Below are 27,469 nucleotides of genomic sequence, written 5' to 3'. Positions count from 1 at the left end.
TTCTTAATATCAGTAATTCTTCAGTAATTTTCTTCAGCAAAACCAAACATTCTATCCAACTGGGTTCAGCAGACTTCCTTCCCCTCCCACAAAGGAGAAGCCCATTTACCTGTATGAGTTCTGAGATGAATATTGAGGTAATAATTTGAGCGAAAATACTTTCCACAATAGCTGCATTCTCTGGAGGCTCCAAGGTTTTTAACTTTTGCTCTTTCCAAAACATCTTCATGTTTATCTTTGGAAGAAAATATAGCTATATTATGAAGAGCAAATGCAAATTTGGAGTCTCATTTAAAACTATAAATATCTTAACTATCTTTTTTTAAGGAAAAACACAGAATGATGAATTGTTGTCAGCTCCTATAGTCTATGAGTATTGTGTTCTGTATTGCTGCACACTTAACAATCAAAAAGAGTTAAAAAGGTTTCCATCTGTGTCAAGTAATACTGTGGTTAACGACTGTAATGTAGTGAAAGAGAACAAATAAGACTGAAAGCTAGGTCTCAGAAAACAAAAACCTTTGTTTTTATTGACCTACAGGAACTTGATGGAGAATGGCCCATAGCAGAAATTAGCATGGGCTTAAACTGTGTTTTTTTATTAAAGGGAGTGCTTGATAAGTGTGAGCATGATCATTCAGACTGTAAAGGTGCTTGACATACCATGACATAACACAGGAAGGTGTTCTGAGGAAGGAAGGCAAAAAGAAAGGTGGGGTTTCTTATCAATTGTAGCAATACTATTATTTCTGTGCTAACTAATGGAGTGGTATGCCCGTAATAATGACCGCCTTGGAATTAATGAGCAATATTCTTTCACTAGAAGTATTAATGCTTAAACTTTGACAAACATGGGAGCAGGAAAGTGACAGCAGTTGCTAGTTCTGTGAAATGTGTATTCAAGGATTAAATTCACAGATTAAAAACTGGTTCCACTCAAGTGTAAGCAGCAGCAGTTACCACTGGAGGGCGGCAAGTACAGCATAATGTCTAACAAGACAGGAGAAAGCTTATGCACAATACACCATTCAAATCAACATGATTTCTCTGGCAGGCTGAATTGAAAAAAAACATCAAAACAACTTCAGTAAAATATCTAAATCAAAGCTACAGTGGGAAGAGAAAGAAGGAGATGCTTTGCTTGAAAAAGATGTTAGATATATAATAGATAGGAACTTCTAAGAACCATTTTAAGCTGTGTGTTGGAAAGTTCCTATATTGGAAATGCTAAGTATGGCTAAACTATAGACAAGCCATAACTGTTTAAAACAAACATAATGTCTCAATAAGCATGACTCAGCTTCCCACAATGAAAGCTGTTGTAGTTTAGGATAAGACACTGAGAAACAAAACAAGCAAGTTAACATTAGGTAATAATTCCATTCCTTTGTTACTGGAGGCAAAATAAAGGGCTGCACATTACCAGAAATGGAAAAGTCAGTTGCGTTTGCCAGGACATTCTGTACGTTGTGTCTTTTCTTGAGATTATGCAAGTGTCTGTTCTTTAAATGCAGACTCAAAGCTTGTCACACACTAAAGTCCTAGATTAGCTAGAAGACTTCTGCTGTTCCTTTTTGTCCCCAGACACACAATCTTTTTCAAATAAGGAATCATCCAGTATATCACTTGTTTTCCTAAGACACTGTGAGATGCAGAATTTATCCTGGGTAACATACAGATTGAGCCCATCAACTTTGTTAAAGAGAACTTTAAGCAATCCTTCAAGGAAGAGGAGTTAAATATATGCCTCTCTTACATATATGATGTCCACATATTAATAGCTTGCATACATGTCCTTATGCAACTAATTTGAAATTGCTGGTTCTGACAAGTTACATACTGTTCAAAAGAGACATAGAGCCTACAGTTTGATAGGAAAAGTTTGGAACTATTCTTTACTTAACAGGGTCTTAACTGCTGCTATAAAGCATTGGACATTTTCTGCCCTTTCTTACAAGATGCATGGAATAAAAGCGAAGCTGCAATGATTTCCTCAGAAATGCTACTTGTAAAAACATGTGCTGGACAAGAAAGGATAGGCAACACTGAAAAACATCCAGTAAATGGGGGGAGGAGGATACGTTTATTTAAACAGTGACTTTTCCTGGACCAATTGTATTCAATTCCAGTAACCGAAATCACAGCCGCAAGAAGGCCCAACACAACTTCAAGGGTCTCAGAAGGGTGGTGTCAGAACCTATGTTCCCCTCATTTTAACTCTTTCCCCTTCCCCCACCATAGCATTGAATATCTCTGGTTAAGTTTTGGAAAGACAACAGAGAAAAGCAAGATGCATTCTTTGGCTCTAAAGAGTTGCTAAACCATACAGTAACAGCTATTTCAAACTTATGTGCTCAAAACACTACTCACCTAAATTAAGTGTTTCTGGAAGCCCATCTTCAGACCCATCTTCAGAGCCTCCTTCTACCCGTTCTCCTGTTCCATTTTCATCCAGACTTGCAATGATTTCAGCGCAGCATGTCCTGGAAACAGCTGAAGTCTCTGCATCAGTCCGCCTGTCTCTCTTATGTACTCTGGAATGAAGGACTAGCTGGTGGTATGTTCTGAAGGCTTTACCACACTGTGAACAGTGTGTTGGTTTCTCTTTGTTCTGAGACAATTTAGAATCCATCTCCATAGAAGGCACTTCACCACCGGGATGTTTCAATTTGACTTGGGATAAGTTACTATTTCCTGTGTAACTGCTGTTTTTATTTACTCTTGACTTCCCAGTAGTTTCAGTCTGGCTACCTTTATTTGCATTCCAAATTTCACCGGGTTCTTCCTTATCAGAAGATGAATCGTCATTGTCTGTACTTACTTCATGCCCTAATTCTTTAGTTTGGCCACGGCCAACTGCAATTTTACCTTTGGTAGCCAGCTGCCATGCTTGATATGTGGTGAAAGGATCTAGTTCAGCTATCCATTTCACAGGCTTTTGCGATTTGTTTTCTGGAACAGAGTTTGGTCTTAAGTTCAAGAATCGAAAAAATTCCTCTTTCCGAGATGTTTCTTCTCCATTAGGTTCACCAGTCATCTGGGGGCTTTCACCACTGGGTACCGATTCTTTGGTGTGCATTTTACTGTGCTCAATTAGAGTCTCTTTATTGTGAAATAGGAAACCACAAACCATACAAATTTTGTAAGGTGATGTTACGTTTTCAGTTACATGCTCCTGCACCACCTCATTTATTGTTATGGGACTTTCAGAACCTTGTTGGTGCTTGTTCCTAGAACCAGGCTTTCCAGTATGCGTTCTCATGTGATTTTTGAGGAACCACGGCTCTTTAAATCTTCTTCCACATACATTACACCAATAGGTGAAAGAATCTTTATGCTTTTTCATGTGCGCCTCAACGTCAAAAGCCTCACGAAATGTTTGTCCACAAACTTTACAACTCAATTCTTCACTGTCTTTTTCATTGTTTGGTAAAGGCAAGTTTGTTCTTACTTGACATTTATCTAAAGGACTAAGATACTCTGCTTCAACACGCAGAACAGCTGGTTCACAAAGAGTGGGCCTATGCTGTGTTAAAACATGCTTACCAAGTTCTTCAGGATGTTTAAAAGTCTCATCACAGAACATGCAGTCCAGAGGCATGCATCCCTCAGCTTGCATGAGAAACTTTTCTTGCAAGCTTTTGTAAGAAATTGTGTTTGTTCCTTTTATTGTCATTGAGGCATCATTATTCTCCATCTGTGCACCAACGGTACTCGCTATTCCATCCGGTCCATCCATGTATGCCAAGAGAGGCTGAGTTGGCATGTTTCCTATGTTCTGTTCCCTATTACGTGCTTTAATGTAAGGTTTCAGTTCTTTGGGGATGCTCACTGATCACAATAAGGACACTTGTAAAGTTCTCCAACATCTGCTCAGAAGTCTAAGCTAAAACACCTCTGCCAGGAAGATTTTTTCCACAAGAAAAAGATTTTCCTTTTTGTTTTTGTCTGTGTTCAAGCAAGTGTATCCATCGGTTCTCTCAGTGACACAAAGAGCTCCAGCACCTGGAAAAGAGGAAAATAGTCAGACTTTTAAAAATAAGAAGAAAGAATTGTCTCCCAAATAATGAAAACATTGCTGCTAGGGAAATATCAATGCTTTTGAATAGAGAAGGCATACTTTAATAGTAAGTGAGGGGCAGCTAGAAGGCACTCTGGCCACTTTTCTACCTACTACAGTTGAAATAGTATGGTTTTGAGCATCCCTGTATTCTAGTAGCTGGGTTTCTGTATTAAGATCGCTTTGTCTACTAATAAGATAGTAAACAAAGTATAAAAAGCAATACTTTGTCTACTGTCTGTTCTAAACTTACTCTTATCCAGTTACGTAAAGCTGCTGAAATCATATTTCAATTCATACACTACTGTAAACAATTACATGCAGCAAGCCAAAGTAACCTTTCCTTGAACCTGTGAAACAGGTGTTTAGAGGCACAATAAAACTACTTGTTCATGCTCTGAAGGCTCTTGAGCAAAAGACTTCCAGCCCTCCCCAAGACCAGTTTGCAACTGGATTTCACAGTGCGCATACACAGTAGATGTCAGTACAAACTTGTATTAAGAGCTATTCACTAACACCGCTAACCAAAGCTTTTACTATCATCCACAGATTTACAATCTGTAACAATTTCGGGCTGGTACAATTAGATCAAGAGGCCAACTATTACATTTAAAAAGGAAACACTTATTTCAAACTGCATGCAACAACGTGCTTTTTTGACTACACTAGAAAGGAAAGGTTTAATCTTAAGACAGGCTTAAAAAGGGTTATAATATAATCAATTACAACTCCAACTTAAATATCTAAATCTGTACGAGTTGTAATGCCTGCAATCAGCAATTGGTGGCCACCCCTCTTTGGGCTAGCAAATTATATCATCATAGAGTTCAGGACTCCTCTTGATCAAATTTTTGGATAAAGTAAAAGCCTACCAAATTAATATAAAACCATTATAAACTGAAGAGGAATAATTCTGAGATAAGGCATATTTCCAAATAAAAGGATATCAAATGAAAAGAATGCATTCAAAATCTGACTCAAACTTTTACAAATTATTTCATAAAGAGACAGCTAGCCAGTGATTCTCATTACTTAATATTCCTGAAAACACAATATGCTCTACAGCTCTTATAGCAGAAGACAAGAATACAGGCAAAGTCAGGTTTTAAAATTCAGTTCAACTTCCACCTCAGCCTTGCTTTATTTAGAGAAAAATAGAAACATTTTGCTTCATTTCAGGCAAAGAAAGAGTAACAGCTCAACTCTAATAGTGTAGGCTACAGATTTCCATGACAAGTAACTGTAGCGAGTAAGATGCGCAGCTGAGATTACCTTTCTCCTTTTCTGATCAAGCAGTGCTTGTTGGACAGAAAAAGGTGGTCTTAAGCCATGAAATCTTCAAATGTTCAGTAGAAATCAGCCATGGGAACTTGAAAAGTTTATACAGTTCAGTGTCCCAAACATGTTTGCAGACAACATGCCTGTAAGGCCACCTGCCAGCAGAACCAATGTGTCCAACAGCCATGGGACAGGAGCTTTACTCAGCTGAAGTGAAAAGGCAACCATTTATAGACCCAAACTTTGATACAATGCCTTCAACTTTATTGGATACCTTTACCTACCACAGAACAGTCAAGCCCAGGCAAGATAACCACCTGGGAAAGGAAACATAACACCACATTGCTAGGAGTCATAGATTCAACATTTCAAACACTCCCTACACTACAGCCTTGCTATGAGAATACTCTTCAGTCTTCATTTCAAAAGTTAGCAGCTTCTTTTCCACCATCATGCATGCAAGATGACCCTGGAGCCCAGTGAAGATGTGTTTAAAAAAAAAAAAACAAAAACAAACACAAAAAAAAACCAACCAGAGGATAAAATCCAAAACCCCACACAACTAAACAAACACCCAACCCCCCAGAATGCCAATATAGCATAAAATTGCTTCCACATGCTTGTCTTCCTCCCCCCCCATATCTCCAGAACTTAGTGTCTTCATCATCCAGTCCCCTAATCCAGGTCCAGACAATGATCAGATCTAATACCATGAAGCTTCTAGCTTTTTTTAAACCCGGGTTGTTTCAGGCCTGGGCCAAAGACTCATGCCAAGTTCAACATGAATGGAGGGATCCTGGGGTGTAGTCTACAGAGGGTAAGAGGGAACAAGCCACTGTCTGACAGGTTGATGCCGACAGAACCTGGACTTTCTGCAGCCAAAGTCTCTTTTCCAACTACGCCCTTTATCCCCAGTTTCAGTTCTATCAGTGCCATGATTAACACTTCCTCTCTGCATAATGACTCAAAGTCTTTTGTAATAGGCAGGTTCAGTCCATGATGCGACTCTTCTGAATTGCTTCTACTGCAGCCTTTGCTTTTGCCTTTCTACCTTCCCTATTCAGTTTTGACTTTCTGGCTTTCACTCACCCACCATAGCCAGGTGAAGGAGCTATAACAAAATTTTGAAGCTGAAGTATTCAAACAGCTTTCCCTTTTGCAAAACATAAGGAAAAACATATCAAAGGGTGCTGGTTAACATGTTTCACTTCGTGTTTCAACTTGCCGTTTTGTTCTATTTCTACTGTCATTTTAAGAGGTATTTTTTTACACAACAGGATAACATGCTGCAGCAAAGCTTATGTGCATATGCAGTGACTATCTGCCTGAAAATAATTTATTTGCAAACAAGGAATGAACATCAACTTTGAAAGACTCCTGAATACTTACAATGAATATCCAGACAAGATTAAGAAAAACAAAAAATAAAGAAACTTGAGAGTTTAATGCATTTACTTTCAGAGCCACAGGTAAGTGCTCTGCTGTAATAGATACAAGAATCATCCTACAAAAAGGCCAGAGGCATTGCTGGGGTATGAAGCCAGAGCCAAACACCAGTGCTTAAAGTCCCACGTACTGAATTGCTGAGATACGGCATCAATTATTTCCTTGTGTTTGCAAATAGAGAAAAAGCTGATTATGCCTTATGACGCTCCCCACTTTGCCCCATTACAACACACACACAATAAAGCAACAAGAACTAAGTCACTTTAAAGAGAAAACAGATGACACACAGCAGAAATTCACACTCAATCCCCTATTCTCCACGGAATTCTGGGATGAGGGTAGAAGAGACATCCTTGTAACATGGACCACCACACACAGTTCTACTCAAGTCTAACCTAGGATGATATGTTTGTAAAAACCACATGCTTAAGAGACTTATTAGGATTTAAAGGACAGACTTGGTCACATCTAGGGAAGGCCCCAGTCTGGTCACTGATCTACAAAAAATCCACCTCAATGAATCAATAAAGTTTTCTCTGGTAAGCCCTTTGAGAAGAGATCTGTTGCAATCTCATCTCAGCTGTCCAAAAACCTAAACCTGTCCCCACAAAAGCACATATAAATACAGAGCATAGAACTTTAACACATGGCCCATGAGATGATTTTAACAGGAGTTTAGATCCAAATTTCATTGGGTATCAATAGGTTTGAGCAAGCCCTTTGGAGGCTTTTTCCATGGCTCTTCAAAGCACTTAACACACCATCAACCTGCGTTAGCTGCTGAATGCTTTTCAAGCTTTCATTGGTTTTAATAGGAGGTTCTGAACACTTCTGAAGAACTGGCCACAGCTCATCCTCTAGGCAGCATTGCAAAGCAGAGCAAGATATTCCTGTTTTAAGACTGTGAAATGCCTATTTGCAGCTCAGGCAATTACTGTTCTTAGATATACCATCATATACAGGAGATAGTACCTACAGACTGAAAAAAAGTCCGGCAGGCAGCAGTTCTGAATAAAGACACAGATACAAAGAGACAGAATTGTATTTAAACTGAGAAGGGAAAGGATAACACTACTAGAGCAAGAAGGTGAGCTAGAAAGCTCTGGTCTTGTTTTTATATCTGGTGGTTACACACTTCACTCTGATTAGAAATATGGCTTTTATATATGTCTAATACATACTTTTACATACGTAAAATTTTACACTGTTTACTTTTTACTCACTCTCTCAAGGTAACACATGCTGAAACTACAAGCCAAATATCTACTCCAGGATTTTATCCATTATTAACAAAACCCTTCTTCCTAGTGAAGATATTATGCCTTGTATTTGAGGACCAAAAATGCTGATTAATTACATTCCTGTTATTCAAAACCCTGTAGGCAGCAGCTAAACTGACAAGTGTTGCCTTAATTCTGTACTATTGCTTCCCTCAGAAAGTAGACGACCTGCAGTTTTGACAAGCACTGTAACGATTTGCGGCTGAAGGTCTGTATTAGCTCAACAAAAAATAATACAGTACCCCATGTTTCTTCTGTTGTCTTTCACTCTCAGAAGACAAAAGAACAGACATGACACACCAGTATCAGAGATACTGAGTAAAGGAACAGAACAAAACAGGAAAGCCTTCCTTCCAACAGCTGAAAAGTGATAAATTTACTACAGATTAACTCAAGGCTGAAAATAAAGAATTACTATCCCTCTTCACAATAAAGTGAGTCAAGAAATCTTGACTTCTGACTCCCCTATTCATCTGTAAATGTCAACATGCATCTCACACCAGAGTCCAGGGCCCACATGTTCCCTTGATTGCTGCAACTGCCTTGCAGTGAATGAGCAGGGCAGGAGGAACCTTGTCCTGCTCAGCATATCTGGACACTTACTGGAGTGGTCCATCCACAGGTGGGGTAAAGTCATTTCAACTGCAGGATGCCACCTATTGTACTTTATTCTTCCAACAATCCAGAGCCTAAGCATTATCAAACTTTAGTTCACACCTGAGTCATATTTGGCTATAAGGCCTTCAGTCAAATATTTCAATAGGTTTGCAGTGATACGCACTGTATTTATAAACGACACAAAATACATACAACTAAAGATTGAACTGGACAGATGAGAACATCTTGTTTTCGTTGCACTTGCCACACAACCTAAGAACCACACCAAAAAGCTGCTGCATGTAAATGGACTATTAAAATTGAGAAAAATTTAATTAAATGCCTGTAGAGAAGTTTAATTTCTTTTTATTAAATTACACAACCAAAGACAACATATTACAGACTCAAAGATTTCTTTGGGAAATGACCTATCAGTAGTAATTTGACTGCATTTCTACTTCCTGCATTTCAAAATTTCCATGAATACGTAATAAAAAACTCTAGACACCTTTCAAAGAATAGCTAAGTCTAACAACTGAATTTCCCATTTTAAACACTGCAAAGCACTGGGAATAGAAGCTGTGGAGCTAGTAATCAGGAAATACAACTATATCTTGCTAATTCTGTGCTAGCAAAACTATTGTTAAACTGTAAATAGCAAGCAGGAACAATTACAGAAGTTAACCTAGTTGCCGCAACATTTCCTTAGAAACAGAAGTGAGAAAACTAGAAGAGTTACAGCCAAGTACATGACAGTTACTTGTCTGTATGCTAGGAGATACGGACTCAGACCTGAGAGTTGTTAACAGATCCTTAAATTCAAGGCCAGTAGCAAAGCTATTGCTGTTTAACAGATGACCAGAGTTTCTTTCACTATCCTACTACGATTCCACAAGGTTCCAAGTCCTACATAATCCAGTGCCAGGAAAGAACAAGAAACTCACACTCCAAACCCCACCAGAGCACCAGCTGCTGCAGATTAACTATCTTCATTTCTACTGTATCTGTTTGACTTGAGAAACTTTCATGTAACTCTCAATTCCACTTTAGAAAAAAACAAAATACCTTTCAGTTTTCCTCATGTTTCAAGAGCTTTCAGGATATTAAGAGTACTTTTACATGAAACATTCTTTTTCTGTTAGTATGTTTATACCTCAGAACAGGTTGCTGCTCTTTGGCATTACTAATGAGATAGATTTTATACCACTGATTGCTTCTTGGAAACCACAAATTATTTAAACATCTTTTCTTAGTTCAATCTAAAAGTTTTGCTTTTTCAGAACAGTTGCTATAGTTCTATCTAATGAACATAAGTAAAGTGAACCAGTTAACGTCACTTTTTCCTCATTGAGATCACAAATAAAAACGACCATATATTATCCATTTTGCCTGGGCACACCCATATTTAGGTGTAATGGTGACCATAGACAGAGTATGCATAAATAAACACAACTTCAAACCCTAAAAAAAAAAAAGCCTGAGCCAAGGCTGAATTTAGTTTATTTAGAGCTTTTTTTTTTTCATACATATGTATCATTGCATGAAGTTAAGCCAGTTGCACCACACCTGATACATACACAGGATATTAAGCAGAAATCACACCCCTAAGTAGTTTTTAACAATACTTAAGAGCTCCACACTTTCAAAAGAGTACCTACAGTGCCCTAGGTTGTGTGGAACCCATCAGTGACAATAGCTCCACTATATGAGCACTACTGGTGCGCTGGGGGTCTTTGTAGACTCCTATGTTTAGTCAGAAAGAGAAGCAAAGTGTTATTGTGAGGTTCTAATTTGCCAGTTACTCCAAAACATTAGTCAGATTTCCAAACATCCACAGCATAGAATTTCAAGTTTGTCTCCACAGGTTATAGGGGTTTTATGAAAACCACATAACTTCCTTTCTCAATTTAAGAAGAAATGCATACATGTCCCACACCTCATGCAATCAAGTGTTTTTCTTTATTAGACAGAAATGTCTTTTCTACCTCAATTTGACAGAGGGATAGTCCCTAAAGCTACGGAAGATGACACCATTTGCTACATAGACTGCAACCTCATTTCTGAAGGAATACAGCTATCCATCTGCCTATGAGTTAAGTTAAAACACTGGAAAGCTGTAAAAGTCAGCACAAATAAAACATTATGTTGCAGAATAGCAGAAGAGTCAGCTTTTCTTCATAACACTACACGAGTTAATAACTTACTCTTCATTACGGTGCGTTCTATTGCTTTCTAGGGAAGGCAAGAGCTACTCCCTTCTATCTTTTAACAGCAGATAATTTTAACACAATTTCCCAGTATATTTCTTTGTTAATAGAGGAGCACATGAGTACACCTAACATTGTTTCTCATCCACACATCGGTTTTTATACAAGTGTTCTACCTTTAAATAAAGAGTTTAACAGTTCAGTCTGATATAGAACTAATATGAGTACTTCTTTAAGGAAATGGAGATTTAGGGGGAGGAAGGAGAGGAAGACAGTTGTTTCTTTCAGTTGCAGGAAAGATCAAAATGAAGATGTTCAGGTTGAAAAGAGAACATAAAAAGATGATCCTAAACTGGAATTTCTACTCCCTAAATCTGCAAACTTATGTCCCTTTGTTATTCTCCATCCTTCAGGCTTGAAGTTTTCAAAGTTACCCTAAACTTAAACTCTTGAGAGAGGTTTTCATGGCTTATCATTTTATACTCTGTAAGAGAGAAGCTACTGTTTTTCTCAGTTACAGTCCCTTCTAACAACACTAGAGAGCTTTCCAGTGTAACGATACTAAGACAACTCATAAAAACAGAACTGAAGAAACAGAGACATATACTGCAGAAAACCAGAATGCTATTTATCCAGGCATTTCTCCACAAACACTTTAGATTTTCTTCAAAGCTCTTTTGTAGTCAGATAATGCAGACATAAATGCAAGTAATTTTCCTCCTGAAGTCTAGCAAACAGGATTTTAATCACCAAGTGGAAAATAACTAGTAGTTAATAATGAACAATATTAGGAATACTCCTTCCCCCCATTTCAGACATCTATACTAATAGAAACAAAGGATATCCTTTCTTTAAAAAAGGTTTTCCTGTGGAGTCCCTTTTTCTTTGAGGCTATATGTCTAACAGTGTTTTGGCAGAGGATGGATGAGCTGAATGTGTCTCCTCAGTGAACTGAATGCCTCTTCTATCAAAAGATGTAATTATTCCTTTTTAAAGCAGGGAACATATAAGCTTGCATCATTTTGCACATGTTTTTCCTCCGCTGAGCAAAAGCAAATATAAAAGAGACTAATTCTTGGCATTAAAGGAGGAAGTGTCACAAAAAAGTATTGACTTCTAAAGTTCACAAGGACTGCCCTAACAGCCAGACTTTTTTCCCCTTTTTCATCTGATTAAGAGAGAATTTCTCAGGAACCACAAAGCCAAAGTGTCCTTTAGACAACATGAAGTGGCCAATACCTGTTGTAGAAAGGCTGAAAGACACAAGAGTGATCCTATTTTACATAAGTCTGGGACACATTCCTCCACTGCTATAAGATGATGCAACTTCATTTAATCAAGAAGTTACATGTACTTAAACTGGCAATGACCCCTTACCTTACAAAACAGTTTATTGTTCTCCCCACAGCAGGTAAAGACTCTCTTGGTGGAGTGATACATTTTTACTGTTGAGTCAGTCTCTCACCTTACATAGACTGCCTTATGTTTAGCCTTGGATTTCATTTGAAAGATGATATTTTCAGAGACGTTAAAAGGAAAATTGACTTTTTTTTTTACTTCTCCACAGAAGGATGTTAGGTCTCTCAAGCAGCCACAACTACAAAGAAGTGGTAAATTCCGAGTTTACCAAATTAGACTTAATTCCTTATTACTCAAGATCCAGGAGTTCCTCCATAGCAATTACAGGCAAGTTGCATCCCTTTGGGCAGCATAGGTTAAATAACAGGAAAAGAGATTGGTTTACTGCTTCTGAATTTGAGAGAAGTAGTTGCTTCCAAAGAGTTCATTTTGTTAGGGTCATTAATCTTCCCTAGTGCTCTCACCCGATTTCAACTCTGAATCTAACATTCAACCAACACAGCTCAAACCCCTGTGAAGAAAAAGCAGCAACTTCCCATTTCTCTCCTCAGCAGACCACTTTGAAGCTGTCACTTTCAAACATATCCACAGTCCTGTATTTGCAAAAATCAGTCTTGAAAGATAGAAAAAAGTACAGTCCAGGGGTAAGACATTTACTCTTATTTAAGTCATCCTCTGGACTAGCATCTGAAGATACTAAAATAGAAAAGTGCTAGAAATAGACACTTCAAATAGCTGCCTCCTCTCCTCCATGCAGGTGGGAGATCTTCCAGAGACCCACGTAGACTGATGGAGAGTAAACTTTTTTAATTGCCTAGCATTACATTACCTCAGACTAGTGGACTGAAGGGATGTATGCAATGGTGTAGTCCAACATACCAGGCTTCACAGTGCCGAATACCCTCAAAAGGACAATTTGCATCCACAAGAAACTGATCTTTCATCAAACAGGCAGTTTCATATATAAACTTTAATAATGTAATAAAAAAGGCTAGAAATAAAGAATAAAGATAAACAGAAACTGCAGCTTCTCTGGATCACCTTTACATCCATTTGCCTTAATATTTAAGCATTGCAGTCTTTGTAGTATGTATAATTTGCTTCTTCCTATCTGTGTACCAAAAGAAAGAGAGGCTGACCTAACCCCAAGGATTTCTCCTAACCAGTTCTCAATTATCATGATAAAGTGTAAGCAAAATACAAAGGCCTTTAATTTCCCTCATGTAGTTTATGTCAGAGGTAAACTGCACTTGCTTTATTACACTGAAAAATGCAAGTGTACCCATTGCGCATAAACAAACTCAGACTTTGATACTTTTAGTTGCATAAAATCTTTAGCACATAGAAAAGCACTATCCAGTCAATTATTCACTTGGATGGGTTTCTGCTCAAATCTTTAAGTCACACTGATCTACATAGTTTTTCCTGCATATTCTAACCACATTTCCTCTTGTGCTTTCTTTTGAAATTGTCGAGGCAGTCTGATAAGCAATTCCATCTTCTGCCATGAACTCAAAGACTGTATTTTGAAATATGTCTGTCACCTATATCTCTGATTTGTAACTCTTTGCCCCCAGAATTTAGATTGATTTACTTTGAAATTGAAAGCCTGTTCTTATCATAGCATTTCACTCACAGCCCCCCTTCAAAAGAATTAAAGAGGAAGAATCAAAAGAGCTAGATTTATGATAAGCTATAAACTATGCTCTGACCAAAGTCATATGATTATAACAGTAGAAGTTTTAATTTTTTTTCCCCTCAATGACATACACCCAGGATTGGCATAAAATAGTTTTTATCAGCAACAAAACAAGATTATTTAGGAATTTCACTGAAGTAAGCTGATTTCTAAAAGCAAATCTTTTTGAGAATAGCTTTTTGTTTGGAGGTGCACAAAAACGTAGGTAAGTTTAGGCTGGAAAAGTGCATTTGGTTTTTTTATCCTAAAATACAAGGGGCATTGAGAATCTTACGTAGCTTGGTCATATCCTTTTCCTTACTTTTGTATTCAGTTGCAAATCTCCTGTGGTATGAGTCACATCTCTCTAAAAGCATGCATACAGTAGTCAGCAGAATCCCCTGACAGTATTAATGCACCAGAAAGAAAAACTTTTTGTTCCTAAAGTCACCTTGAAAAAAGGGGTTCAAGAGTCATCAGAAGAGACTCAAAGTCCATTAAAAATAAACAGTAGTTTGAAATTAATGTAGTTATGAGATGTGGAAAGAGTATCTGATTGGAACGCTGATGTTCTAAATCAAGAGTCTCAAAAATAAGAGGGCTGAGCTGGCAAATGGCAGCCCTGCTGTAACTGAAATGTACTGTCTTGCTATATTTAAAGACAATACCTCAACAGTTAAGTATTAAAACATTTGAAGAGAGATAAATAAGTGTAAGACACAGGCAAATATCCTTGGTTATTTAATCATCCTGAAAGCAGTGTGGAAGTGTGAGGGTGAGTTCAAAGGTCAAACTCTTCTTTCAGCTTCTTGCAAAGAAAAGAAAGCTTAGCCCATTCCACCTTAGGGAAGGGGGGGGACTGTTCTTTCCATATGCCAGCGGTAGTCACAGCATTTCATAACACAGGAAAGAGGTAGTGTATTTACATATACAGTGCATCGAATCTTTTACTAGGACAATGAATTCCAAATCAAGATTCTGGTTAGAAAGAGTTGGGACAACAAAAAGTCCCAAAGAACAAAGGGAAGTTAAAATGTGCTTAACATTTCCCCTGAATTTCTTAATTACAAACTCTCAGATTTTTGTAACTAAATTTCTTGTAATGAGCGTTTGGAAAGTCTAAGTGAAATCTACAGTTCCCTTTTAAAATAATTTCCCCCTGATCACAGTAATAATTTAGAACTTTGTTCATATAAAATATTATATTAAACAAGGCTCTACATTAAAATACTGTAGTAAGGGAAAGACAGATACTGAAGATTAGCAATAAGTGCTCAAAAAGGAATTTTTTGAGTGTGAACTAATGAAAGGGGAAACCAAAAACCTTTGTGTAAGACAGTCTGATAAAAGGTGCTAAATTTTATTATCTTCCTCTTTCTAGCTCTTACCCTAAATCTTGCTGTCCCACTCCTTCCAAAACAAAGCAAAACAAACAAACAAAAAAATTATTCAGTTAAAATTAAGAGAAAAAAGATTAAAAAAATCCTCTCCTCTAATCCAAAGCCTGGAAGCCATTCTCTAAAGACGACTTAATATGAAACTTTGTTTACAAGATACAAATATAGCCTTCTTACCACATTCAAAACCAGAAAACATCCACTTATTTAAAGAAATGTTTTTTTTTTCTATTTTGATCAACAAGGACGTAGGTATTAATTTTAAATTTAAATTTGGCCCCAATACTGCCACATGAATGCTTTAAGCTCATATATGATATGCACTGTTTAAGAATGTTTAAACAAAGGAAGTAGGAAAAGCCTCAAAATACACAGCAAAACTTAATGGCTTCAATTTTAAAATATATACTGATTGCAGCATGGCAAAATTATTCTCTTATGCTTACAGCCAGTCTTCAGAAAGAATAAGTGCAGTCAGTGTACTAATTTGTCCCACTGGAAATTCTGTATAAAGTATCTACCTAAAATAAACAAGGCTTCGCAGCAAGAATCGTCAGTTGCCATTAAGGACACACCTTAAAGTTCTTGCCACACAGTAACTAAACAAGTACAAACTAGTGGTGACTGTTTGCTACTTTTGTCTTAAAAGTTAATGAGATCAATTCACCCCTCAGTATCAGATCTTCAGATAATTTTCTCAAAAATGCAAGAGACAAACAACCCCCAAACACGAATATCCAGGATTTGAGTGTCTGATGTTTTATCAGAATGTCTAAGGTTCTTATAAAGACGAACATAAAGATGAACATTTAAACCTGACACCACGTAATACTAAAAGGTAAAACGCTTAACTGCTCAGAATACTAGTGCTCTGGTACTGGAAGGCAGCTGTTGTTCCCCTGCCTTTTCTTTTGTTGTGCTTAATCTCATGTCAAGTCATTCAACCAACTCCAAAGCGATGAAGACATAATTGAAAACCTTAACTAAAAAACTGATCTACTGTTCTTAAATAGCTGCATATACCGTTTAACGATTAAAAAAGGCTAACATATAAAACAGCAGCAGTAGAATTTAAATCAGCAACTCTGGTGTACGCAGAAGAGTTGCTTGGCTGTAGGCCAAGCCAATCAATAATCACTGTAATAGCCATGTTTCTAAAGTTATTTGTTTTTCATATTCACCAACCTAAAAACTTAAAGCCAAAACTCATGCTGATTTCAAGAACGAGCTGTGAGATACAAAATCCAAATATTTTGTGCAGAATTACAATACTGCTTATTAAAAAAATGTTACAGAAAGATTAGTGATCACAAAGCCACATTCCTGCCACAGATCTTAAAATATTGACTCAGTTACAGAACTAGTAAAGGGGAAGAAAAAATACCTCCTCCACCCTTTCCCTCTTCCCTCTCCCTCTGCCAAAGAATGCAGTTTATCCTACTTATTTGAAACTGTCCTTTTATATTATCCAAGGAAACGCTTAAACCTTAGTGTGGACATCACAAATTAAAGTATTAGTCGTATTCCCAAACCTACAGTTAATAAGAGCTCCTAAGAGCAATAAAAAATGGCGTTAAAGCTTGCAAGCCATTGTCATAGCACTGTGCTCCGATACCTTTGCAGACGCAAAAACAGCCCCCACCAACCATGTAAGCACTGGTCAGCAAGTCAATGCCTGCTATTCAACTTGTAGTTAGGCGTTTTATTTCTGTGTCTTCCAGATCATATCACTCCTGCATTTCAGGGCCTAATAAAATGTGAAGAATGATATGCTCCTTCTCTCTCCTTGCATCTGAAACTGTGTTATTTCCCTCTCTTCTTTTTCACACATTCTTACAAAAACTTCCCTTTTCACGTACTTCTATAAGAAATTATTTCACTGCATCTACTTCAGTTCCCATTTCTATTTTCGATTTTCACTAGATCCTTCTGCTACTGCCTCCCCCTCAAACCCACTGGTAGAAACTGATGTAGTTTTAAAGCTCTCAAGGTCATTTCAGAAATGGAAAAAAAAAAATGTTACCTAAAAAAACATTTAAACACACAAAACCCCTAAACTAAACCCTTTTCAAATTCAAACGCCTTTCATCAGCAGATCAATAACCCAACATAAAGATTTTTGTTCACCACCACTTCAAAACTATTACACTCCAATTCAGATACTTACAGGGAGTCACACAGCACATTTTATGGGATGGCTCATTAGAGCACACACAGATCTTACTTTGGCTGCAGGTTTCTGTGTGGGAAACAAACAAACAAAAACCCACCCCACCCCACCCCCCCGAAACAGAAAGTCCAGTGGGTATCACGGAACAGGAATGAAATCCAATCTCTAGGTATTCTAGAATTTGATTGTCCTCGCTTGGCAACCTCTTTTGTTGCTTAAGAAGTCAGTTGAGACTTAATTATTTATTTTCTAAACTTCCTATTCCCCTTTAAAAAAAAAAAAAAAACACAACGCCAAAGAAATTATCAGGAAGGGCTCAGTCTTTAGAAGACAAAGGTAAACGAAACAAAAACTGGCAAAACGGATCAATAAACTTTTCATTAACAAGCCCCCCTTCCTCCGCCCCATGAGCCACTTACTACAAATCCTTCTTCCAGGAACATCTTTGACTCACAAAGAAATAAGTCTCTTCCCGCTCCACCCCCACCACCCCATCACCACCCGGCAGAAAAGCACCCCCAAAACCCAGGCTCGACGCCGGGAGTATTGAAAAGCAAACACCCAGGTACAGGAGGGAAGTTTCAGACACCTACTTGTGCGGGGGGAGCCGGGGAAGGGGACGTGATCCCGAGGACAGCGGGAACTTTGGGGCTGGGAGTGAAGGAGGGAGGGTTTCTCCCTCCGCGCCCGCCACCTCCCACTGCCCAGGAAGGGGGTCTCGTTACCTGCTGCTCGGACGCGGGGGGGGGACGGAGGCTGGCGCGGCCCGAGCTGGGCCGGCTGCCGCACACCTGGCCCCCCCTCCCCGGCCCTTCCTACCCCCACCCAGGGACCCGCGTCCCCCCCACACACCTGCCCTTCCTCTTCCTCCTGTTCCCCAGGGGCGGTCAGTGCGCCTCGCCAGCCTCCCAGGCGCCGGGACAACACGGGGATGGGCGGCCCTGCTTGCTCGGGGGGGGGGGGGGGGGGCTGAGGCGTTGAGCACCCCCCCTTTTTCCTCACAAGGAAGGGAGAGTGTATGCCCCAGATCCCCTCAACATGTCCCGGAAGACAGCTGCCCTCCCACCCCCCCGCGCTCGGTCACACAACCAGGTCCTCACGGCAGAGACCGCCCCGAGGGGAAGGGGCTGCGCCTCCCTCAGGTGCCGCTGTGAGGGGGGGGGGGGAGCAGGAGGAGGACAGAGGGGCCGGAGCCCCCTGGAAGTTGACCCCCAGCCCTCCCTCACCTGTGCCCGGGCCGCCTACCCCGGCCGGCATCCTGAGGTGGGGGCGGAGGGAGGAGGGGAGAGGGGGCGGCCGCCCGCGGTGCCGCCGGAGCCCGGACTCGGCGGCGCTGGCGCTCGGGGCACTGTTTGTAAACCGCTCCCGCGGCAGCTGTTGCTGGGGCAGCCCCGCCGCTCGGCCACGCCCCGCAGCGCAGGGCACGCCCCCCCGCTTGACGCAGGCCACGCCTCCTCCCCGGTGGGGCGGGCGGGCTGTGATGCGCGGGGTGGGCGGCGAGGCCCGGCACTGGCGTGAAGGACCGCGGCCGGTGGTGGCCCGGGTCGGGCCTGCCGGTGGGGATGGCACCACCGCGAGTGGCTGGGCCCTTTGTGCCGCCGCCGTGCCAGGTGGAAGCTCGAGAAGCGGCGGCGGTTGCGCGGCCCCGTAACAGCGGCGGGTCGGGGCCCGGCCGGCCTTTGTGTGTTGTGATGCTGGGGGACGCGGCGATGGCATCGCTCTGAATGACAAAGCGCGGCCGAGGGCCGTTACATAAAGCCTTATATTGCCTGACATAAGCGTACGCCCGGCAGGGGCCATCAGGGGCCTTCCCTGTGCTTTGTAAATGTAAATAAAAGCGATGCACGTCCTAAGTGTTGTCCATCGGGTTCCTTTGGTGGGTCGTTGGTGGGTGAGATGCTGGCCTGCCCTGAGGAGACCAAGGGCCTGCAGTTCAGTAAGTGGGCCCCACATTGGGGCTGCTGCCTCGTGGGGAGGTGAAGCAACATGGACACCGGGCTGTTTGCTGCAGGCAGGGCCCAAAAGGCCAGGGATTCATGTATTTTGCATTTCTTTCAACAGTCGTAAGCGCTCAGCTGTTCCGTTTGGCATAGCATTGCTGCTTCTCCCGAGGTATGGATGCCAAAGTGGAATTAAACAGCAGACAAAGACTTTTTTTTTTTTTTTCCCCGAGTGTTCCAGTTGTAACTGAGGAGCTTTTTAGGAGTTAAATGCGCTCTGTGATACTGTTAGCAAAATGCTTAATCTCTGCTAGACTCTGAGGTTAGCACCTTCTGCAAGTAAATGGGTTAAGAAGTGAGCTTCCATGTGGTCTCGTTTCTTTCCCCAAAGACACACAGAGACCTGTTAAAGTCAGTTTAGTTTACATCAGTAGGTTTAGGTCACACCCAGTGGCTTATTTGCTTCAACATAAAAATCATCCTTCCTGAATTGCCGACATTTCTGAAATAATGGCAACTAAAATTATGTGGGGTTTGTTTTAAAGTTTTCTCAAAATGTTTTCCTGAATGTTAAAAAACCTCTGTGTAACCCAAGAGCACAGGGTTTTGCTTATTCTGCTTCTTCACAGGTTCTCAGCCATTAAGTCTTGATCCTCCCACTGCCCAAAATGGTCCAAGAGGTTTAAATTGATACAGAAGGGAACTGGTGTAGGGCTTCTTGCACAATCAGCAATTTCAGTTGTTTTTATAAGTGCGATTTTTTCTTGCAGTATGATGTGTCCAAGCGAGGTGTTTATACATGCATGCAGAATATTCCACTGCATTGCAAGAGCTTCACATTTCTTTGTAACTTGCTGCACACAAATTTATACTATGTGACCAAACCTGATCCCACAAACACTCCCAAGTTTAAGCGCAGGAGTAGGCCAGTACACTTCAGTGGGACTTGCTATGTAAGTTGAAGTATCGATTATCTACAACTGGCAGTATGGCAAGAAGAACAAAGCAGAACTTCGCTGGAAATGGGTGTGGGAGTTACCAGTTCTGCTACACCCAACGTCAGGCGTCATGTGAATCTTTTAACAATCAGGACTGTTAAAAAAATGGGGGGGGGGGGGGGGGGGTATTGGTTTCTTATTTTAGTGATTTGAAAATCCTGATATTGAAGAGCTACAAACAGCTTCAGTGCTTACAAAAGGAAAAATATTAAACTTGTGCTTTCACTTTGTGTCTTCTGAAAGATTTTGCAGTGTCAGGTTTTGCACTATTCCTTGCCCTCATGACATACCAAAACCCATTACTCCCCCTTTCTTTTTTTACCCCTTTTTAAAGATTTTACTTTTTCAGGTGAAATACACTGACCTTCTTGATCACAAGGGGTGTTTCTCTGGAGGCAGGAACGAGGATGACTGTAAATATGATTTAACAGAGAACACAGAAGCCGTATGGTTTTTATCCACTGAGATATGGTACCTCTGTGGAAAACATAAGAAAATAAAAAGACTGTTTCAGGAAAAAATTAGAAGCTCAGAATATCTTAAAACTTCTCTTTTTTTCCTCAAAGTGTATCATATAATATCACATTATATAATTGAAATGAAAACATCCAATTTATTTTTACAGATTAGCCACAGTGACCTCCATGATTTATGCTTAAGGTGCTGGAAATGTTTGATACGAGGCAAGGGCCAACTTGTAAAAACAAATCTAGATTTTCTTCTCCCTCTGTTTTGCCTTGTGTTGAGGACATTTGCTGCCTTTCTGGAGAAGCTTCAGCAATCAATGTATTATGTATGAAGTAAAAACTTCTTCAACAAATGCACTGACAGACCTGTGTTTACTGTTCTGTACTATATGTTACTACACAGTCTTGCAATATTAAACGGAGCCCCAAACTAGACTTTGGAACCAGGCGGCTTGCCCAAAATTGTGATAATCTCCTCCATAACAACAGGAAAAAATAATATTGCTGAAAGCTGAAAAGTTTCCTTTCAGTCTCCAAACTCCTAATGTACTTAAATTTATTAGTTCTTTTAAATTACAGTAAGTACATTTACATTATGTAAAACTCCATACTAACAGTCTTGCAAACTGGCTCAAGTCCTGCTCTTCTGCATAGCTCACATGAGAAAACCCTCACTGTCGGAGAGATTGAAAACAGAGCTGATCAGGCAACAGGAAGCCTTTACCTAAATTTAAAGTCTTTCAAGGCTTACTGTGGATGTCTGTCTCAAAAAAAACTGACCTGAGTAGCAAAATACCCAGTCTATACCTGGCAGCAGGAGATCAGCCAAGTTTCATTCTTTTGCACAGGGACTCTCATTTTAGATTCATATTTAGACAGCTATTAAATCTGGCCCGTCGTGTGGTTAAGGCACAAATGGGATTTAGGGGATCTGGGCTCAGTCCCAGCTCTGCCACAGACTTCCTGTGTGATCTTGGGCAAGTCTTCTCACAGGGCTCACAAAGTGTGGCAGTTGTGTTTTTTTTTAAGCCCGTGCTCCAGCCGTCAAGTCATTACATGAAATTCTCTGTGCTGGCATGAATAGATAAATAAAACCAATATGCACTGTTTTAGCGTTTCAAGAGATAAGCTTGAAACCACGATCAGAGTGTAACCTAATGGCTCAGCGTTAGAGAATAAACTTTAGAAGTCCTTTTTAAAATTACCTGGGGCATTTGGGCAGGAGTTGTAATACAAAAATTCTACAGCCTTCATTAGTGCACAACAGTTTCTGTTTTAAATCAGGGTCATTTTCCTTCCTTGCTTACAGAATTCTTCATAAAGTGTGCAATGTTCAGATGAGACTGAAACTAGAAAATAAACAGAGCCTCTTATGAGAAAGCTTTATCAGTGTTTTGTGGCTTGTTTTTTTGAATTTCCCCTTTGCACAAATTACTTCTTTCAGCATTATTTCAGCAGCAAGTAAAAGAAAATCCCGTTGTGTCAGATGATTCTCCTGGTTTTGCCTCTGCAGAAGCACAGGCAGTAGTGTGTTTACAGGAAACGCCTGCTGCAGAGGCACTCTGGTAGTTAGACACGGTCTCAGATTTGACTAACATGCTCACATGATTAGATTTACTAAATGAAGACACAGATGAGACGCTGATGAGAAAGCTGCCAGCAATCAGGTTCTTGCAACAAGAATGTGCCTGCCTGTTGCATTAGTAACTATCTCCTCAACCCATATTCAGTTACCAGGCTCCCTCTCATCAACAGCAGCTCTTTTTTTCTCTACCCCCCCCCCCCCTTGCATTCTAGACCAAAGTGCTGCATTCTTTAAAAATGCATTCGTAGGTATTTTTATGCTCAGCTAAAATTTGAGGATTTAGTTACTTTCTAAGCAGCACATTTAACGTAGGACAGTTTATTTTTATAATCAGAAAGAAATTGCAGGGGTTTTCTTACACTGTTTTATACATCCTGTCTGTATAAACTCGTAGATTTCAAGTCCTGCGAGGCACGTTGACAGTACAGCCATTAAAGATTTTCTGTTTGACCTTGATTTTGTTTTTGCTGCATATGAACTTGAACAGACTTGAAGCATGACATGTCTTTACTTTTTATTTAGCAGACTACATGTAGGGTAGGAAAAGACATGTGAACAGAAGCTTGTTCAATAGCATGTAGGTTTGTCAAACAAAATATATCACTTTCCTGAAGCTCATTTTGCTCAATCTACAGTTTTGTTCCTGTACTTTGTTCTGCAAATGGATCCTTTTCGAAATGATGGCATACCATGATGTGTATGTTCGCTTTTCTTGTAACTCATGGGGTGAAAGATCTCTGTGATCTTACTGTTGCTTATTCAAGCACACGTTAGTTGTTTGATAAGGTATATCGCAATAGCAATAGCAGCAGCAGTGTTGCTACTGAGGTGATAGAGAATAACGATTTGTATGGAGAAGCAGTGTCTTTTGTTAGATGTAGTTGGAAGAGAGAGGAGCTTTCAGTGACTCAAGCCCTTCCTCAGGACTGAAAACAGAAACAAACTTCAAGCATGCCTGAGTTTGTGCTGTGCAGTGAACAGAGACAAATACATCAGTGAAATACAAATGATGTAAAAAAGGCTGCTTGAGAAGATAAACAAACTGAAGATAATGAAGTCATACCCTCTGCCCAGAATGGGTCAGTTATCTGCTCCAGAGGCCCTCAACTTTTGTAACTTTCCAAATTGGCCTTCCCCATATCACACAGCCTTTCCTCTAAATATCAAGAGTCAGATCTAGAGCGACTGAATCCTCTCCCTTCCTTGATTAGTTTGAGCTTCCAGTCTTCTTGCTCTCAGTTTATAAACTACTTCTTTCCGTTGCTTGCATATGGCAAAATAAAAGCATATTCATCTGTGCTAATTAGCACCTGACACCATTCTTCAATTAAAAAAAGAAGTCTGATATTAAAAGCCCAACCCCAAGCTGATTACTCACACATACAGAGGTAGTTGCACACTGAACTGGTTCTAAAATTGAAGCCTAAATATATCGGTTTGATATGATGGCATGCTTAAATTGTGTATTTGTTAATACAACTTTCCTCATGGCATTAATGAGTTCTTCTTACAAAGTAAGCCGATATACATCAAAAAGTCAAGATCTTGCAGAGCTCACAAGTCTGGAAGAGTTTTACAGCCACATCTAAATTCTGACTCTTGTGCTGTGTTGTAGGTGTAATTAAAATGTCACCTTTCCCCCCACTTCTCCTTTTAGGGGTCATTTTCCATTTTGCCTTCCATTAAAGAAGTTCTCTCCTCTCTGTTTTGATCTTAAACAAATTGAAACAAAATTTCAGGCACACCAGTAGTATTTAAAACAGGGTTTATCATCAAAATAATGGAAGTGGCCTCTTAAGAGTTTCACAAGATGTTCCCAGACAGAAGACGACATCTTTAGATTAATTCCTTTACCTTCCATGGCATACTCCAGGGGCATTCAAATACCAAAACTGCCTTAAATGGTGGCAGTTACTGCTGCTTGTGGTTGTGATGCGGAGACAGATCCCTAAGAACTGGCCCATGGGCAAGGAAACAAAATTACCTGCCTTAAGATATCAGAGAGACTGAAGACATCTCTGCATGTTAATTCAAAATTAAGGAAGTATTACTTTTGTAAAGGTTTTTATGTAAGATTACCCCAGATTCTGCCAGGAGTAATCCCTGGGAACAACGTGGTGAGTTCAGCTGTTTTTTTGAGACATTCTTTTGCAAAAGCATGTCCTCACACTCAGCTATAATGCTCCTCCTGCCTGAATTATAGAGCAGAGAGAAAGGGATACAAAAAGTCATTTTGTGATTCTTTCCAAAACTTTCACAGTGTTAAAAATAATAATTTTCATAAACTGTAAGTGCTGGTACATCAATAATGGATGATGGGATTCTTGCACACATGTTTATTAATTTATAAACACCACACAGCCTCAGAATGAAAGATGCTCTATAAATAGAAAGCTAATATCGATCAGTCCTAACATGGTTCTTGGAGGGTTGCAAGGTTTTGGTTTTTTTTTCTGCTTCTTCCTAATCTGATAACAGAATTCCCTAAGCTTGGCTCTTTGTTATCATTATTTGTTTCTTCCTGTTATACCTTCACCAACATTTCCGCCTTGTATCAGAAATGCAGGAAGAAAAATCTGAGGCTTCTTACCGTTGAGAATGCCATAGAACTGGCATAACAAAAATGTGCATTTGAAAGGTTATAAAAAAGGACAGGCAATTGTTTAAACCGAGGTATTAGCATGACAGTTGACAAAGGCATGGTATGTTGCCAGATCTCACTGGTTTCTAATGCCAGTTAATGAGAACAAGTATTCCTTGATGTGAGCAGAGAGAGAACTATCTCACGTGTCTTTACACACACAGCAAACGTGCTTCCCCATTTTGAGAATTATTGTTCCGACACCATAAGATATCGTTTTACTTCAAAACATGTTAGATTCCCCCCCCCTTCACAACTGACTCGTAACCTGATCCCTGCCTTTGCATTTGTTATGTTTATTTGATTTATATTTCTCTGCTTCTCTCTTCTTGCAGAAACAACGTCCTTGCAACTGTTTGAGACGCAGTCGGTGCTCTGATAAACAGGTGATGAACACTTGCCATCTATGCTGTGGGTGAAAGGGGGAGGGGGAACAAGAAAAAAACCACACTTCCCAGATCTAAGAAGCTTTCAAGTAACTTTCGAAACCAAGCCCAAAGCGCAGCCTCTTTGCACAGTTTCCACAATTATGGCTTGCACCAAAGCCTCCCAAACAATCCTGCGAGGGGAGTTTTGCCAAGCTGCTGCCAATGCTCTGGCTCAGCCCACTCTCAAGAGCCAGCCTGTGTTAGAAAAACCTGTCACATTATAATGTGTGTAAGGAAATGCTCCTGCTTACCTAGTGTGCCTTCCTACCTGCTTCCATACCCTGCTCGGGCACAGTTAGATGGGGGGGGCGGGCTGAGGCTCTGCTGGTGCCAACAAGGCTCTGTCTGCTCAGTGCAGGGGGCTTCAGCTGGTGCATATCAATATCACTATTGCCTTGAATGGAGCTACAGTAATTTCCAGCAGCTGTGACTTCACTGCAGCATTTAAGCATGCTTAAGAGGAGTTTTGATTGTAAAACCTACTGTTCTGTGAGGCCTAAGACTGCGGTGATGGGCAGGCTGTCCTACGGGCGCAGCAGCCCCCTGAAGTCTGCCCATCAGCAAGCAGGATTTCCACTCGTAGAAATTCAAAATTTGACATTGATGTTTTGCTACAATAGAAGTGTTGTAAAGGGGAAGGGTAATGTCTTCCCTGTGCTCTGTTTGTGTCAGGATGTTATTCAAAGTAAATCATCAGATTTTGCTTCATTTTTCCATTGTTACATTATTTCCTGTAGGACTTCTTCCCCCCCCCCCCCCCCCAAGAAATTACTTATTACTTAATTTGCTTCATATTGAAGTTTTTGAGAGGACTTTTTAAAAAGAAATTAACAAAGCTGGAGTTTATTTGGCAGTTAGAAAAGCCCTCTTTCAAACAAGACACCATGAAGCCTCACAGTAACACATGCAGCTGAGGACATTTTAAGCTTAAACTACTGCCATTAGACAAAGAGGAAGGTGACTTGTTCTGTGGAAGCAAATGCAAAAACTAAGCCACCAGAAATGAAATGACACGTAGACTTGAAATGTAAACCCCTTTCAGTTTATCCATCTGAAAAGGTGTCAGCACAGATTAAATAGGAGAAGATTTTTATATGGGGCTTTCTTAATATGAGAGTATTCTTCCAAAGTTACAGGATATTGTAGTTTTATAATGTTTTTATTAACAGTTTGTGTTTGTGATTAAGAAAGCAGGACATTCAGTATAGAGTACATATAACAGTTGGAAAGTGCATGTACATGCATACTTACAGGAAAAAGTATGTTTGTCTGAGGCATACTGCAGTGACTAGGTATTAATACTGTCGAGAAGCAGACCTCTCTCCCAGGTCTCCTAATAACAGCTTTTGGTTCTGACAAAATCCTTGCCCAACAGATGCAACCATAGCTTTATCAAGGACTTCTGGTGACACTGTAAACCATGAGAGTGAAAAAATGCTTCCTGCTGCAGACTTCCTGCTTCTGCTGCAGGAACAGCACAGACCAGTTTGTTTCAGACGTTGTGACTTTATCAGGCTGTGTGGGGAATTAAAGCCTTTAATGCAGCACACAGAGGTTTAGAAAAATGTGTAAACTGGTCATGTTGTGTGTGTAGATTTAGACAAACACCTTAAGCTAATGTGGAAAGATAATGGTGAATGAGTTTATTTTATACAATATAAGAAGAGCTCCATAATCTGTTCTGCTGTGTATAGGGACCAGCATGGATTTAGAGATTGCCATCAAGGATGGATTTTCAAGAGAAAGTAGGAACTCGATGGAGTATTGCAAATGTGCACGAAGCGGCTTTAGGCATGTAATTATTTTAATTCAGGTATGCAAAACAGATAATTGTACATGGAAACAGCTAATTGGGCAAATTTTCATTTCCTTTTACCTGTACTCAGGGAGAATCAGAAGAAGTCACTGTGAATACATACTGTCTGTATTTTCTACCCA

At 40.0% G+C, this 27,469-nt stretch overlaps 1 protein-coding gene across 2 annotated transcripts in view; it reads right to left on the bottom strand.

Moving 5' to 3' along the window:
• ZNF217 (zinc finger protein 217) overlaps positions 1–18,859 on the bottom strand; it is a 28,581-nt gene extending 9,722 nt beyond the window's left edge. Inside the window, exons 1-3 of one of the 2 annotated variants that reach the window (XM_057401686.1) lie at positions 18,699–18,859; positions 2,371–4,005; positions 110–235 (exon numbers count right to left, since the gene is read on the bottom strand). In XM_057401686.1, coding sequence (XP_057257669.1) covers positions 110–235; positions 2,371–3,766 — 1,522 coding nt within the window. In that variant the 5' untranslated portion in view covers positions 3,767–4,005; positions 18,699–18,859. Of the gene's footprint in view, positions 1–109; positions 236–2,370; positions 4,006–18,324; positions 18,476–18,698 lie in introns of those variants that run through there. The other variant, XM_057401688.1, reaches the window with a different exon arrangement.
• Between the last annotated feature and the right edge of the window lie 8,610 nt (positions 18,860–27,469).

The sequence above is a fragment of the Pezoporus wallicus genome, unplaced genomic scaffold (assembly GCF_028554395.1).
Source record: "Pezoporus wallicus isolate ANWC-B61680 ecotype Strahan unplaced genomic scaffold, APGP_CSIRO_Pwel_v1 contig_9238, whole genome shotgun sequence".
Lineage (NCBI taxonomy): Eukaryota > Metazoa > Chordata > Aves > Psittaciformes > Psittacidae > Pezoporus > Pezoporus wallicus.
The sequence above is the reverse complement of the archived record's forward strand: the minus strand, read 5'-3'. Positions and strand labels throughout refer to the sequence as shown.